At 36.8% G+C, this 15359-nt stretch overlaps 3 protein-coding genes across 3 annotated transcripts; 1 reads left to right on the forward strand and 2 right to left on the reverse strand.

Moving 5' to 3' along the window:
* Positions 1-2207: 2207 nt before the first annotated feature.
* CLUP02_15050 (uncharacterized protein) lies at positions 2208-4431 on the reverse strand (the record flags this gene model as incomplete). Its single annotated transcript, XM_049293974.1, has 11 exons — positions 2208-2367; positions 2424-2507; positions 2582-2610; positions 2697-2735; positions 2956-3195; positions 3255-3402; positions 3478-3728; positions 3937-3951; positions 4045-4110; positions 4204-4287; positions 4426-4431. The coding sequence occupies 11 exons, from the start codon at positions 4429-4431 to the stop codon at positions 2208-2210; spliced, it is 1122 nt and encodes a 373-aa protein (XP_049151120.1).
* A 612-nt stretch (positions 4432-5043) lies between these two features.
* CLUP02_15051 (uncharacterized protein) lies at positions 5044-5334 on the reverse strand (the record flags this gene model as incomplete). The annotated part of the gene is made up of 1 exon (XM_049293975.1): positions 5044-5334. A coding segment is annotated over one exon (291 nt), but the record flags the coding sequence as incomplete, so codon positions are not given.
* A 6722-nt stretch (positions 5335-12056) lies between these two features.
* CLUP02_15052 (uncharacterized protein) lies at positions 12057-12490 on the forward strand (the record flags this gene model as incomplete). Its single annotated transcript, XM_049293976.1, has 2 exons — positions 12057-12236; positions 12317-12490. 2 exons carry the CDS (start codon positions 12057-12059, stop codon positions 12488-12490), a joined length of 354 nt encoding a protein of 117 aa, XP_049151122.1.
* Between the last annotated feature and the right edge of the window lie 2869 nt (positions 12491-15359).

Raw genomic sequence — 15359 nt, forward strand, 5'->3', positions numbered from 1 at the left:
AATACAGACCTTGAATACTTGAACAGTGGGTATCTCTGATGTAACATCACTTTTGTCCCCTCATTTACACATGATTTCCTCTACCGCACCAAAGCCATGGGCCCATTTTGATGCTGTACAGACAAAGGACATTTCTCAGCTAGGAGCCCATGTTTGCAGTAGTCAAAGAGCTTTACCATGAACACTCACACAGACGCCTTTAGGGTAGTTTTACCGCCTTGGTACGTTTCAACCTTACAATAGCGGATGACTGGGAAGTGTGCTTGCCACTGTCCATGAGGTGGCTGATGATCATCTTTGGGTGATCAGGTTCACCCTCGCGAATGTCAAACAAACGCAAGGACTTGTGAAGTGTTGCGATTGTCAGATGCTACCTTTACCTGGATTTCTCAGCAAGAGTTTAGGAACTCCAGTCATCGCTGTTCTTCGAATCGCATAATGTTACTACCACATTTCATGTCTAGCAAAGGTGCTCAAAGCAGGTGCCCCCTGCAGTCACTGCCTACAACGCTATGCTGTGTTGGCCCAGGTCCATGCCTATCGATTATAAAAACCCACGAATAACTTCATACTACCAGACTATTTGCGATTCGTTCAGACTATTATACGAATGCTTCAAAGTCCCAACATCGGATCGTTCCATACAGCTTCTGTATCTAAGCAAGCACACACGACGCCAGGACGCTTCAAGGCAAAATCAACCTTCATTTGCCCAGTTCAGCGCCAAATTATAAGCAATATTAAGAAGTCACAGCCATAAGGAAAACGTTTCAAAGCGAACGACTTTATAATCCGCCTACAAAAAATTACATTCGCGTCTCCTTCCGTCAGAAAACACCCTTTAGTAACTTGACGACCCACCGAGCGACGAAGATATGTCTGGAGGCAAAGACTCTCCCTCAGACGAAACAGCCGCAGCTTACCAAGAGAAAATCGCCAATTGGAGGCTGAGAATAAAAAGTTGGAGACGGTAAACAACCGCATTAGTCTCATCATGGCGGAAAGCCTTCCTAAGTTAGAGAATAAGGAAAATCTTGGAACGGTCGAGGCTCTAAAGATGATAATACAGGATTTGGAAAGAGATATGCAGCAGGAAGACAACAGTCAAGCGGAGATTTCACTGAAGGTGATAGATTCTTTGAGAGGAGATTTGGAAAAAATGGAATAAAGCAGACATGCATGGGAACAATTGAAAGAGAGTGAGTAGAGGGAGCTTCTGCTACGACACCTAAGGGCGCAGTGTAGGCTACCGCCAAACTGAAGCCGCACATTGTGCAGAGAGCAAGTCATACCCTACGCAGAAGTAGATCAAGATCGGCCGGCCCGCTACTCCTCGACATGTAGCCAAGCCGTTTTGACAATAAGCTGGGCAAGCCGCTGGGGACATATCATCCTGTCTACCGTATGTGCGCGAGTTTATCAGAATTGTATGTTTGTTGCGACCACATGGTTTTTTCCAGGGGGCGGTTTCCATAACTCACTTATTACGCTCAATAGGAGACATTACCTTCAATAAGAGTCATCACCTTGCATGTATAGGTATTCCCTTCAGTACGCTTAATTTAATGCAGAGTAGAAAAGTCATTCGGGTCAGGTGTTTATGCCTTCGTGATAAGCAACACGCCCACTATGAACGTTCTCTTAGACGTTTTACTGACAATATAACCGCCCCCCGTGCAACCCCAGAACCCATTGACGAACTTTCATGAATGAGAATGGATCTCATATGGGTTTCATTGGGCAACAGTTGTTCATCTCTGAATAGCACAGGTAGACCGCCTTAAACACCAAACGCAAAACGATGCAACAGGATTTGAACACTGCGCGTGAGCGAACCCCCCTTTGCTCTTTATCCTCTTCGTCAACTCCATACATCACTGTTCATTGCATCATTTCGACGGTACTACCATAGACCTCCCAAGCCCTGCTTGTTCACAGTAGCTTGTCCAATCCTTCTAGTCCCTCATCCGTGATACCTAACTTTCTGCGAGGTTCCGGGTCTTGAAGCTACCGATCATAAAACCGAACGTCCAGCCCTCTCTCCCTTGTGCCTATCCATATACTCTCTCCCGAAACTATCAGACTTCTTGCTTCGAATTTTCTGCAGAGATACTGCACTTAACGCTACATCTTCTTTACAACTCAGATTTGGGCTAAAGTCTCGAACTATCTGCCAACGTCAAGAGCCCCTGAATTCTACTCCCACCCTACTTCATCCTCTTCATAAACACCTTGATCGTCCCTAGACCGACGACAGACATGTCTGGAAGCAAGTCAACCGACGAGATGATTAAAGCTCTCAATGAAATAGCAAGTAGAGGGCCCCAGCCCTCAGACGCGGAGCAGATCGCGGAGGCAGCGAAGAAGCTAGCACAAATGCAAATCAAGATTGATGAGGCCGCGAAAAAGAATTAGAGCCAAACCTGCATACGACTCGGTCAAAACTCCTATGCAGGGCAAGACGATAGGCGCCCGGCCTGCTGGTACCTAGCTTGGACTTGAAACATCTGGGAGTCAAGCAATTGCCGGTCATACAAGAATGTGCTATGCTAGGAAGAATTTGCTCTAGATAGTCCCTCACAGCAACTCCCTAACTTTCTTGTCAGGGTCCTGTACTTAGCATAATTAGTCAGTCGGTCGAAAGCCCCCGAAAACGATAAAAAAATCATTCTTAACATTCATTCGTATCCAAGGACCTTGATATGCCCTTGGATACGTGATGCGTGCGTGAGGCGCTGAAGTGGGGAGTAAGAAGACGTTCCCTAATGCCGGAAAAAAGACTTGGCCTAGCTTGAGAATGTATCTAAAGACTTGAAGAACCAAATCACGATAAAGGCAGAACTTAAGGATATATAATCGGGTGCGAAACTGTTTGATTACAGCCACCTTATTCACGCAATACCCGAGCCGTTCTGACGGAAGCAATCTAGTTCGCTAGCTAGCGAGGGATCAGACACGGCAAAGATATTGCCATGTGGAGGAGAAGACGGGAGCATCGCTTTTAGGGCGTAATTGAGCCATGTCAGTACAAGTATTGCCATGGTCCGGCGAGCTCCAAATGTACAGTCTCGTTGGAAAGATGTTACAGGAAAAGGTGACTTGGTGCTCGGCAAGGCCACTAAGAGCGTCAGGGAGATTCAACGTTGTGGTCTTATCTCTACATGGAAGAAGAGGTAAGGAATCCGACGAGAAGGACTAGATGAATGGATCTCAGACTTATCTATGAGTAACATAAGCGCAATTATAGGGTGTACCATTTGTTTCCTATCTGTTCCAATACTCGGTGTATTCCATACCGCCAGATTATGCCTGGTAACCAGAGGCTTCTCGTCGTAATCATCCGCATGTGGTGGTTCGAAGAGGCGGTCGATCGACCAAGGGCATCGTCGTAATACCACCGATCTGAACGATAAGCCGTTGCTGGCGTCTACTTATATCTCCCATCATACGAAGCTCGGGGATTCAGAACCATGGAACTGATGATACCAGCTGCGGAATGCTGAGCATATCGATGAGGGCGTCGTTGTGCCGGCCTGGGCCTGGGCATACCATTGGTAGTGTGATACCAAAACACGGCACTTCATTACTGCGGTGGTGCCGAGATACCGTACATACCGAGCACGCTGGTGTAGATTCCATGTCGTCGTGATGTCGGGGCTGTCGGTCTTCGCCGACTCCGTGATGCCGTATGTGTCGTAGAGGAGTCTGACGTCGTCGAGAGGGTCTTCCTAAGGGTCAACAGAGGTTCATCACTACCCTACCACGTCTCGTCGTGACGGCTTCTGATAAGGATGATGTCTAGTGTTAAGGTAGAGAACGTAGATTTCTCATTGATATGTAGAGCAAGGAACGGGATTAGATTTGTCATTCAGGTTCCAGAATCGTCCTTTCTGGTCGCCATACTTCGCAACCGATGAGTGACCCCTTACTACGTACACGATTAGCGCTGATCTATCGATACAAGTTCATGCTGTTCAAAAACAGAGTTCAGTCGTAACAGAAGGCGCCTGGCAATAATTCAGAAGGGGGTGGGGGGTGTCACACATTCAGAAACACATGCTCACCAAGCTGCATTTCCACCGCCCTGGCCCGGGCCACCTCAGTACCAATCTACAAATCTCAGCGAGAATCTATTTCTCTTCCCCTAGTTGTACTAGAAGTAACGCAATTATGCGAGGCTCCAGAGGATGACTTCAGACTCACGAGACAAATGACTTTGTTCGCCAGGAGGACGGTTCGGTGCAATTGGAATACCTGTCTCCTTGGCAAGTTCGCGGCTGTCGGAAGCTGACCGTGGTTAGTCGCTCAGGCGCTACGCTGCTGCAGCGTAAAACCAGACTACTTGGTGGTAATGAGTGTTGGCGGTTTGATTTTCACAGGTCTTTGTTTGGGTAAAAGCTAGTCCATTGAATGGCCACGATTCACCGACATAAGCCCTAAGCAAACAGCCACACCAAAGATACTCTATACTGGCTCTGAGAGGGACCACTGTCTCTATTATTTCCTTCAGTATTCCTTCAGTTTTCCATCGTTGTTCATCGACTCAATTTGTCGTTGATACCGCCATAGTCTAGGTGCCACTGTTGGTATCCCTATAACAGGGTAGTTAGTTCGAACCGTAGTTAACGAAGAGATTAATTAAACTATATAAATATCTACGTAGTTATAAAAAGGAGGTTCTAACTATAGGTTAGGCTAGTTACGATAATTATAAATAGGGCCCCTAATTAGCCCCTACGCAGTCGGCCGTATGCTATAGTTAAATTAGACTTTTAATCTAATACTAACTTTCTCTTTTTTTTATCGATTTAATTACTATAATTAAAAATATAATTCGACCTCGGGCCCGTTTATTAAGTCGTCTCCTTTTCCCCCTTTTCTTTACTCTTTTTATATAACCTATCCTTTTATTTATATAATAACTTTTTTATTACTTATAAATTATTCTAATCCCTTATTTAATACTACTTTTATAAAAGCGTTTACGAGGTTATTTTTATTATTAATTTAATAAATCTTAAGTATTTTATACCTTTTATACGATTATTTAAGGGCTATAATATTAATTATAAGCCTCTTTTTTTTCGTTATTCTTAATTTAACGAGGTATTTATATAGCGAGTAAAAATCAGTATAAATAATTATTAGAATAAATAAAAAACTAATTCGATTAGTAATCTTCTTTAGTATTATTAAAATTATATAAGAAAAGTTAACGCTATTAACTATATTATAGACCTCTAATACTAATATACTTCTTATTACCCGCTTATTTTTAATTAATAAGTAGTAAATTATATTACTATATATAGTAAATTCGCTTTTACTTATATTCTCGTTAACTAGGATAATAATATATCCTAATTACAAAGTAAGGTCGTTATTATTTATAAATAACTTATTAATAAAAATATAGAGCTTATTAATTATAAAGTCGATTAGGTAGTAAACGAGACCTCGATCGAGATTCGTTTATTATTATTTAAGCCGCTTATTAAGTATTTTAATATCTCGTTTAGTTAGATTTATAGCTTATACTACCTTAATATAATTAAAAGTTATTTTAAATTAATAAATACTTATAATATATACCCTTTATATAAGCTTAGCCTTATATTACTTTTTAATATTAATTATATTTAGATTAACGAGGTTAATTTTCTTACCCTACCCTTTTTATTAAAAAACGACGGTTTTCCTTTTAATTATAAAAATCCTATTATTAAATACTAAGGGAGTATTTATTATAAGGACCTTTTTTAGTTTTATTATAAAGCCCGCTTTTTAAAGCTCCTTATCCTCCTTTTTTATAAAATTAATATTAAATAAGCTTAATATATCGTCGGTTTATATTTTAACGATCCTAAATTAGTTATTTTTATATTTTATAATTAATAAGTATAAGTTATATATAAAAGTAATTATTAATAGTTAATTAATATAAAAATCGTAATAAGTAGCTTACTAATAAGTACCCGATTCTACGAGCTTATATAATAACTTAAGTACTTTAATAATCGTACTTTCTAAGTACTTACTAACTATTTCTTTTAGTAAATAGGCTAGGATTTTTTTTATAAGCCTTATAGCCGATTAGGTATAGGCTTAGGTAATATTATAGCTTTAAATCTTATATCCCTTTTTCCGTAATAATACTATTAATATTATTATTAATTATTAGTTATAGTACTATATAATAAGAGATTATATAAATAGTATCGCTTTTTTAATATTAGTATACTTTTAAATTACGTATCTAGACTTCTCGTACGGCTAGGGTATTCTTTTTTTTTTAATCTTACGAACTATTCGTAATTTAAATATATAAAGGTTTATATATTTTTCTAAGTTATATAGGATAAATTAATAAACCCCTCGATTATGAAGAATATTTACTTTAATAAGATCTAATCCCTTATACGGCTTTTTAATAATTATAATTATACTTTCTTTATATAGTTTAATTACTAACTCGAAATCGGCTTTCTCTTTTACTATATAAAAAGTATTAATTACCTCGTTATTAATAATAAATTACTATATTAGGGCTTACTATCGTAGTCTTTTACGACGTCTTATTAGTAATATTAGTACCTTTTTAATAATTTCCTTTTTCTTATCGTTTATTAATATTACTATAATAATTTTATTAAAAATAATATTTTATACCTCTACTACGGGTTATATAGTTTCCCCTAGCTCTTCTTTTTTTTATAAATTAAAAATTACTTTATTAAAATTTATATAGTACGGTTTAATTATTATAATTAATATTTTAAGTAGCTAGTTACGATTTCTTACGACTATATAAGAGCGCTTCTTAACAAAAATTAACTTATATAGCCTAGCTTATTATTAAGTAATTTCGTATTATATTCGTATATCCGAATTTAATAATATATCTAAATTATCCCTTATATTAGGCCTATTACGTATAGTAATTACCTTATTAACTTACTTTTTTATACTTACTTTACGTAGTACCTATATTATTTTTTTAATTACTTAGGCTCGTTAGCTTATACTTAGTAATAGTAGTAAGGCTAAGGTCGTTTTTAAATATACTCTAAATATTAATAATATTAGTATAAGTCCGTTAGGCCCTATAATATCGTTATAATATTTAAGTACTATTTAAAAGTATTTATTATTAATAGAATCCGGATTTTCTTTTTTAATAATTCTAAACGCCCTTTTTAATTACTAATATACCCTCTTTACTTTTTTAATACTATAGTACGCTTTAATAAGTACGACTTTTAGCTATATACTATAAGCCGTTATATTATTTTTAAATTTTACTAACTTAAAGCTAGTACTAGCGTCGGTTTTAATATTATTTAGCGGTCCTTAGTATATATTAATTTAGCTTTTTTATAGGGCTACTTATACTATTTTTACTTATAAATCTTAAAGGAATTACCTTACTTAGAAAGATATAGCTATGTCGATTATATATAGTACTAACTAACTATTTAAATAAAAAATATTAACGACGATTTCTTAGTTAAAATTAAGCTTATTACGTAATTTAAATTTAAATTTACGTAGGCTTTACGTATTTATTTAGTATTAATAATATACTTTCGTTAACTATTCTAGCGCCCCTATTTTAATATTATTATTACTTAATTACTTTAGGAGGTTATATAGCCTTATAACTAACGGGTACCCGAATTTTTAATATAGTTTTTTAAGCTTACTTTTCGTTAGGTAATTAATTAACTTCGTATTATTAATAAGCTTTATAAACGTATACCCCTATCGTCGTTTAACTATTTCGAAATACTTATTACTAGAGATTCTATTCCTCGTATTATTAAATATAATACCTAGTCAATTTATATTTTTTAAATATAAGAGAAATAGGGTATTAATAAATAAAATATAAAAAGTTATTATTCCGAAGTACGTCTTTACTTTTATTATACTTAGGGCGACGATTTCCTTATTTAGGCCGAAACTAATCCTCGTAATACCTATTATTAATATATTAAGTATTACTAGTGCGATCTTTTATAATACTTAGAATTACCCTTTTTTTTAATTAATTATTATAATACTTTAGTATTTAGGATAATTTTATGAAAATTATTTAGACCGTACTTTTTACTCGTATAAAATACTTATATAAGCTTAGTATTTAAGGGATTTAAGTAGTATAAAAAGGACCCCTTTAGCTACCCCTAGATTTACTTAGTACTATATTCTTTTTTTTTAAATATTAAAAGAAATAGCGTCTTCTTTTTAATTATTAAGAAAATGGGCTTTAGCCTTATTAAATTCGCCCTTTTAAGCGCCTCCGTATCCGTTATCTAAGGGACCTTCCCTTACTATTTATAAATAAAAGCTTACTTATTAAGAGCTTTTATTACTCTCTATTTATTTAGCCTCGTATATCTTCTAGAGGTTAATAAGGTAAAAAAAGAGTAGTTAATATTATTAATTTTATTATAATTTAATTCGTTAATATAAAGGGTAAGATTGTTTTTATTTTCTAAATCTTTTATAAGGAGTATATATTTTAAGCCGCTATTTTAGCTACTATTATTAAGTTTTATACCCCTAAATCTACCCTTATATATAATAAAAAATTAGTTAAATTAACAAGGGCTAGTTTTACTATTTATTACCTTTAACTTTTTATATTATTTATATAATTTAGTACGCTCTTTTTTAAAGTAATTATTTAACTAATATCTATTTTTTTTATAAATATAGTATTATTTCTTTTATTACCCTGCTTATAAATTAAATCTTTACTTATTTAATAAATCTAGGCCTCTTTATTAGTAATTATTATATCTAGCCTCTTTTTTTTTTTTTATGTTTAATCGACTTAATATTATTAATAAGGGCCGTTATATATTTAGAAATAGGTTTAGTATGGCATTTTTATTTTAATATTAAAACTAGATCTTAGCTTTAAATAAAGCGTTTCGTAATTTTTAAGTACTTAGTATAGGGTTATTTTTATTTTTAATATACGCTAAACTATAGTATAAAAATATTCGACTTTTTATTTATTTATCCCCTTATTTAGCTAGGTTTTTACTAGCTTATTAATTCGATTAATAAGCTTTTTAAGGATTTTTACTTACGATTTACTTTTTATTATCCTAGTTATAAATATAAAAAAAATCGCTCGTAGCTTAAATAAGAGCTTTAGGTTCTTATTATAAGTTTAAAGCGGCTTCGGATTACGTTAATTATATTAAAAAAGTCGTTTTAATTAAAATTACGTACCGCTTCGTAATAGTAATTAGAGGCTTTATTTATAAGTATAATATTAATTATTAAATAGTATTAATATTCCCTAATTCCGACTTTTTTATAATAATTATAAAATATCGTTAGGGTTTTTTATAAAACCTTATACTTCCCTTTAGAATATAATTTCTTTTTTAGGAAAATCTTTTTAAAGTTTATAAATTGCCTCGTATTTATTACTAGATTTTTAGTATTTATATATAATCCTTACGTCGCTACGTATTATTAATAACTTCGGGTCGTTTATTTCCTTTTTTATTAATTAATTAGCGCTAAATTTCGCGTTAATAATAGTAATAAGTTATAAATTAAAATAAATAGAATTATCGATTATTATACTTTTAATACTATATTTTACCCCGGTATATCCTTTTATAATAATAGATTTTTATTAGTAATTATAGGGAGGAAATCTAAGTCGTTTACTCTTTTTTTAAATTTATTAAAACGATTATACGCTCTATCGACTTATACTTAGTTTTATAATACAAATTCCTTTTTTATAATTATTACTATTAATATTTTATATAGCTCTTATAATTATAATTATACTAATAATACCCCTTGCTTATAGAAGAATTTATTAACTATTTTTATAATTCTTAAGCTTATACTTATAAACTATTTATTTAATTAGTAATTAAAGTCGTTTATAATTTTATAAAATAGGGGTTACCCTTATAGCCCCTTTTTTATAAACCTTAGTTAAATAAATTAATATTATATTAATTTACTTATTATTAGGCTAATTTATAATTCTATATATTTACGTCCCTTAATAATCCGGGTTAATATTTACTTACTTATAAGGGATTAGGATTCTATTTAAAATCGGGTTTCGTTCTCTTTTTTTTTACTCTAACTCGCTAAGGGTCGTACTTTAACTTATACTTATATTAGTAATTATTAACGTATTTAATCTTAATAAAAATATATTTAATCTGCGCATTAGTCGTAATAAATCCGTACTTTTATTACTTAACGAATTTATTAAGGTCTAAGAGATTCCTACTTTTTTTTACTATTTTATTATTACTCTCGTTTTTATTATTTCTAGCAATTATTATTACTTTTTTAGATCGCTAGCTATTATACTTATTAAGATCCTCTTTTTTATTTAATATAAAAAGGTAAGTTTTAATAATTCTTTTTTATAATAATAATAGTAGACGTTTATATTATTATAAAAAAATATAATAATTAGTCTTAAGATCTTTATTAATTACTAATTTCTATTATTTTATATACTTCTTACTTCTTAAGCTTTGTGCTTTTTATAATTTCTAAATAGCTTCTTTCTTTAACTTACCTCTTCTAGGGCGGTATTTTATAAAAATAGTTAAAAATAAACGCTAAGTAGCTCGTAAAAAAGCTATATAAGCTATTAAAAACCGTATAAGCCGTTAAGTATAATTAACGAAGTTAAGCCCTCTTTTTTATAAAATCGTAGATTTTAAGGACTTACTAAAAATACCTATTTATTACTTATATATAGTAGGGTTAGATACCTTAGAGATCTTATTTTTTACGGCCTCTTAGTACCCTATTTTATATCTTTTAAGTAGTCTTTTTTATAGCTTAATTATAGTTAGGTAATTATTGCTTAGGTATTTCCTTTTACTAATTTAACTAGTTAATTTCTAATCGCGGGCTAGCTATAAAAAAGTCGTTTAGTAAAAAAGCTACTTAGGGCGATAGTAAAAGGCTAGTTACTTAAGTAGTTCCGTTAATTAACGTAGTTTAATATAATAAACGTCGACCTCTCGTAGGTAATAAAAGGCTACGATTACTTAATTCCGTATAATATTCGAAAATTACTTCCTTTTTTATTTACTTTTATAAAGTTAATTAATACGAATTTTTTATTTTTTATAATATTAAAAAGTCGTCTCTTTTATATAGCGAGATACCTTACTAATTTATAATAATAAAATTTAATTACTAATTAGTATTAGTATCCTTATAATAGGGTAATTAGTTCGAACCGTAGTTAACGAAAAGATTAATTAAACTATATAAATATTTGCGTAATTATAAAAAGGAGGTTCTAACCGTAGGTTAGGCTAGCTACGATAATCGTAAATAGGGCCCCTAATTAGCCCCTGCGCAGTCGGCCGTACGCCGCGGTCGAATTGGACTTCCAATCCGACAGCCACGTACTTATCCACAGTAGTTGACATCCCTCTTTCTACCCACCTCTGCGGTACCTTTCTACGGGTCAAGAGACTGAATGTGCCAGTTCATAGAACATGAGACTGAAGCAACTTTGAGGAGGCGTACTCGACTTGGTTTATTGGGAACTGTCATTGCCTGGGTTGGATGAGCCGGATACCTATTCGCCTACCTACCCATCCGCTTTCCTTTACCAAAGAGCAAAAAGCAAATTTGAGGATCACATGATGAGAGACATTGAAAGCTTCAACAGTGGAGTCTCCAGACAATAACCTTGCTTCCCTTTTCCACATGATATGCTTTACCGGCCTCGAGCCATGGGCGCAATTTGACGTTGTGCAACCAGCTTCGCCGCGCGAACATCAAAGAAACGGGCTGAATTGGGGGTGCTGTGCTTGATAGATGCTACCCTCCCCTGAATTTCTTAGCATCATCTCACAAGATCTATCTATCACTGTTCACTGAATTGCCTGATGTTGCTATCACTGTTCAGGTACAGCTAAGGTACCTAAAGCAAGTGCTCCCCATAGTCTTCTGCCCATAACGCCATGTTGTGATGGCTCAGGTCTAAAGCCTATAGATTATAAGAACCCGCGGATAGCCTCATACTGTCTATGGCTCATGATTCATTAGACGCTACCGAACGCTTCAAGATCCCTTCATCAGATCGCCTCCATAAACCAAGGAAGCACGCACGCTCAACACATTTTGATCAGCAACAAGAAACAACAACTTGGAGCAAAGGCTGTCTAAAGATAACAACTGTACCATTCTCCAGCACAAAGAACATTCGAGTTTCCTTTCGCCAAAACTTAGTATTCAGCATCTTGAACACTAGTCGAGTACCTGAGAAATGTCTGGAAGTGACCCAAAGCCTGAGTGGAGAAAACAGTTAGAGAGGTTGGTAGCAGAGATCAGCCAAATGAGCCCCGAACAGAAAGATTTCCCTGAGAACAAAGCTTTGGTCGAAAGCTTGAAACTTATCGAAGAATTGGAGCACCAAAACGCATCGCTAGAGCAGCATCTAAGGGATCTTCAGCAACAGTAGAACGCCACAAGGAAACAGAGATTACCGTACGACGATGCCATTTCAAGCAATCTGGTCCGCCAGCGAGACGTGATCAAACACGACCAAGCAACCCATGAAAGGGAGGAGTATTTGATTTATTAAGGGATACAAGTTGTCTCAGCTGATGCTGGAGGAATCTTTTATTCGCCTCATTGAGCGGCAGTTTCTTCGGGCGACCTCTACAACACCACGGTCCTTACCTCCACCAAAGAACGGAAATCAAGTCTTGTAAATAGTATACTTACTCAAAAGAAACCTCAAGAAAATAACCAAAAAAAACAATCATCATTATCAAAATGTTCTCAATCACTTATCTTGACATGCCGTTGTATCACTTTAGCAGGAGTGGGCGTGGAAGTGGGGTGAACAGCATCGTGAACCACCAAGATGAAAAGTGTCAAAGTGCATCAACAAAAAACATACAACACCAGGTATTCGCTGGTCGTCACCGACCCAACTACGAATCCGGCCCTCATTGGCTTATCTATGGGAGAGCGGACGGGATCCCGAGTTTTCCAATGGGTATGGTCGTATGTGGTGGCTTGTTGAGTGCAAGCTGATTATGATCTGATGGTTCTCCGGAATGGGTCTGGGGATCAGCATCGGCGCCTCAAGTCGCGCCCTCTATGCATCTTGAGGCTCGTACATGGAGAATATGCTTTCCTGGTATGATGTAACACAAGAAATAATGGTCTTGTCAGAGGGTCGGGTCCCGTCATCTACACATCTCGTCATGGACAGCATGACGAATCGTCTATACCGAATCTTCTCACAGGATAACACTACTGCAGAAACACTCTTGAAATCCGGAAGTTGCATGATACAGAAATGGTATTGTAGAGTGAATGTAGCTGTTCATACATACTCTGATATCAAGGGTCTGGAGCTTTCCTGCCTCTGTCCCCCGAAATGAGCTATTCTGTGGAATGGGTGAACCATGAGGTCCAGACAAAAGGCCTATCGCTGAATGAACTTGTTTGAAGTGATTCTTATTCTCTTTAAAGCGTTGTTTCTGGGTATCCGTTACTGTTTGGCCCGTTGAAGGTCACTTGCTCTCAAGTAAGGACTTCCACACGGCCAACCGGCAGTTGAAATCTTGTCATCAGGGCCCTTGTCAGCCCCCCGCGCTCAAATCGCCTTACTCTGCTAGAATACGAGCCAAAGACACTGGTTTCTTTGAGAGAGTTCTCCTCATCGTCACCACCATTCAAAGAGTTTAGTTGCGGGAGCCAAGGATCCGGACTACGGTAGCTTGGCTTGCTCCAGGGTCGAACGTCTGCGGCTCGATAGCCAAAGAGGAAGTCATATTAACAGCGCTACAATAGAGGTCAAGAGCGAACACCTTCGCTGAGGAGTCACTCATTGGTTGCGCTAATAACCATTTACGAGTTCGAGCCATTACGCCGCTGAGTGTCATCGGTGTGCTCTCATCATGGTCACATTAGGAATAAGGAGCGGGAGACGAGAAAGTCTGCCAGAAGGCGTCAGTGTTAGACATGCATCATCAAACATCTATCATCCCTGCTTCTTCGTACATGATCCAAATACATGTCCAACAGAAGCTTATGGATGAAGCAATGGATTTGACTTGATCCAAACTCCGGAGAGCCGATTTTCCTAGCCCCAATCACATCCATTGATTCGTATACAACGACAGATTACCAACAGCACACCGTCAACCTAGCCAAAGACTCATCCTAGCCACCTAGAACCGAAGGACCGCGGGCACTGAGCCGGGACCGGAAGACACTTTCTTCCGTCCCCCGTGGAACCGGCCCCTAACCTCCCTCCCCGGCCCGAACCTCCGCGCCCGCAAAAGGTCCGATACCCCAGACCCCGGACCCCGTGCTCCCCTCCACTTCCAAGAGAAAATCATCTACTCTAAACCTCTGTAAATTCAGGCACATATCGCTCCTACTAACATATCAGTCTTCATAGCATAATAGCCCTCCTAAGAAATGTGGCATGATGGGACGAGCATAGGCGCAGAAAATCAGGCGGTTTGAATGCCTTTTCTTGGAAAAGGGCCCAAATCGGCAGATGCCGTCAAACATTCACCCTCTGCGGTGACACCATCTAAGAAAAGAAGTTCTAGAACCCTTTCTCAGCCTTCCTGTTCTTCTTCCATAATGCCCCTGAAGCTGTACTTACATTCACCCCGCAGACCAAGCCTCGTCCAGACGGGAGAGTAACATCCAACAGGAGCCAAAAACAGAAAATAGAACCCCAAACCCACGCCTCAACGTCGCACCTATCCCTCGCCAAACACTAAACACCAAAAAAGCGGATTAAACAAGACCCTCCAAAAAGGGCTGAGAGAATAATCCAATATACACAAAACCATCACCTCCCATCTCGAATCCACCCGCAAGCATGCGGCCGCATAGCGTCCAAGTGGTATAAGTCCAGTCTAGATGCCTTGGCGTTCGAAACCCTCCCCAACCCCACACAGTGAACAGTCGTGAATAGATTAGGGCCGTGTGGGATGCGAAATGCTTCAACGTCGACAGCCTGGTCTTGCGTTCTGATACGCGTTTGGAGAGCCGGCTTCTTCTCTTTCTAGCCCGTGACGTATCTGGAAGAATGGATCGGGCTGATGCAGTGGGCGGGCTAGGTGGAAGACCAGGTCGTGGTTTCAGATACCTGATAGATATTCCGGTCTCAAGATACCCTTCTACCACGACGGACGCGCGCGGGAGTGTGCGGGCGCGTAGAGGTAGGGAAGAAAGCCAGGGGGAGTATGAACGTGTACACTGATATCACGATCCCTATCCCATAGAACCAAACGCCGACCCCACGTCAACTCCACGTCCAAGGCTGAGAGACTCAAACAGCAAGATTACCTACC

Source organism: Colletotrichum lupini, chromosome 8, assembly GCF_023278565.1.
Source record: "Colletotrichum lupini chromosome 8, complete sequence".
Lineage (NCBI taxonomy): Eukaryota > Fungi > Ascomycota > Sordariomycetes > Glomerellales > Glomerellaceae > Colletotrichum > Colletotrichum lupini.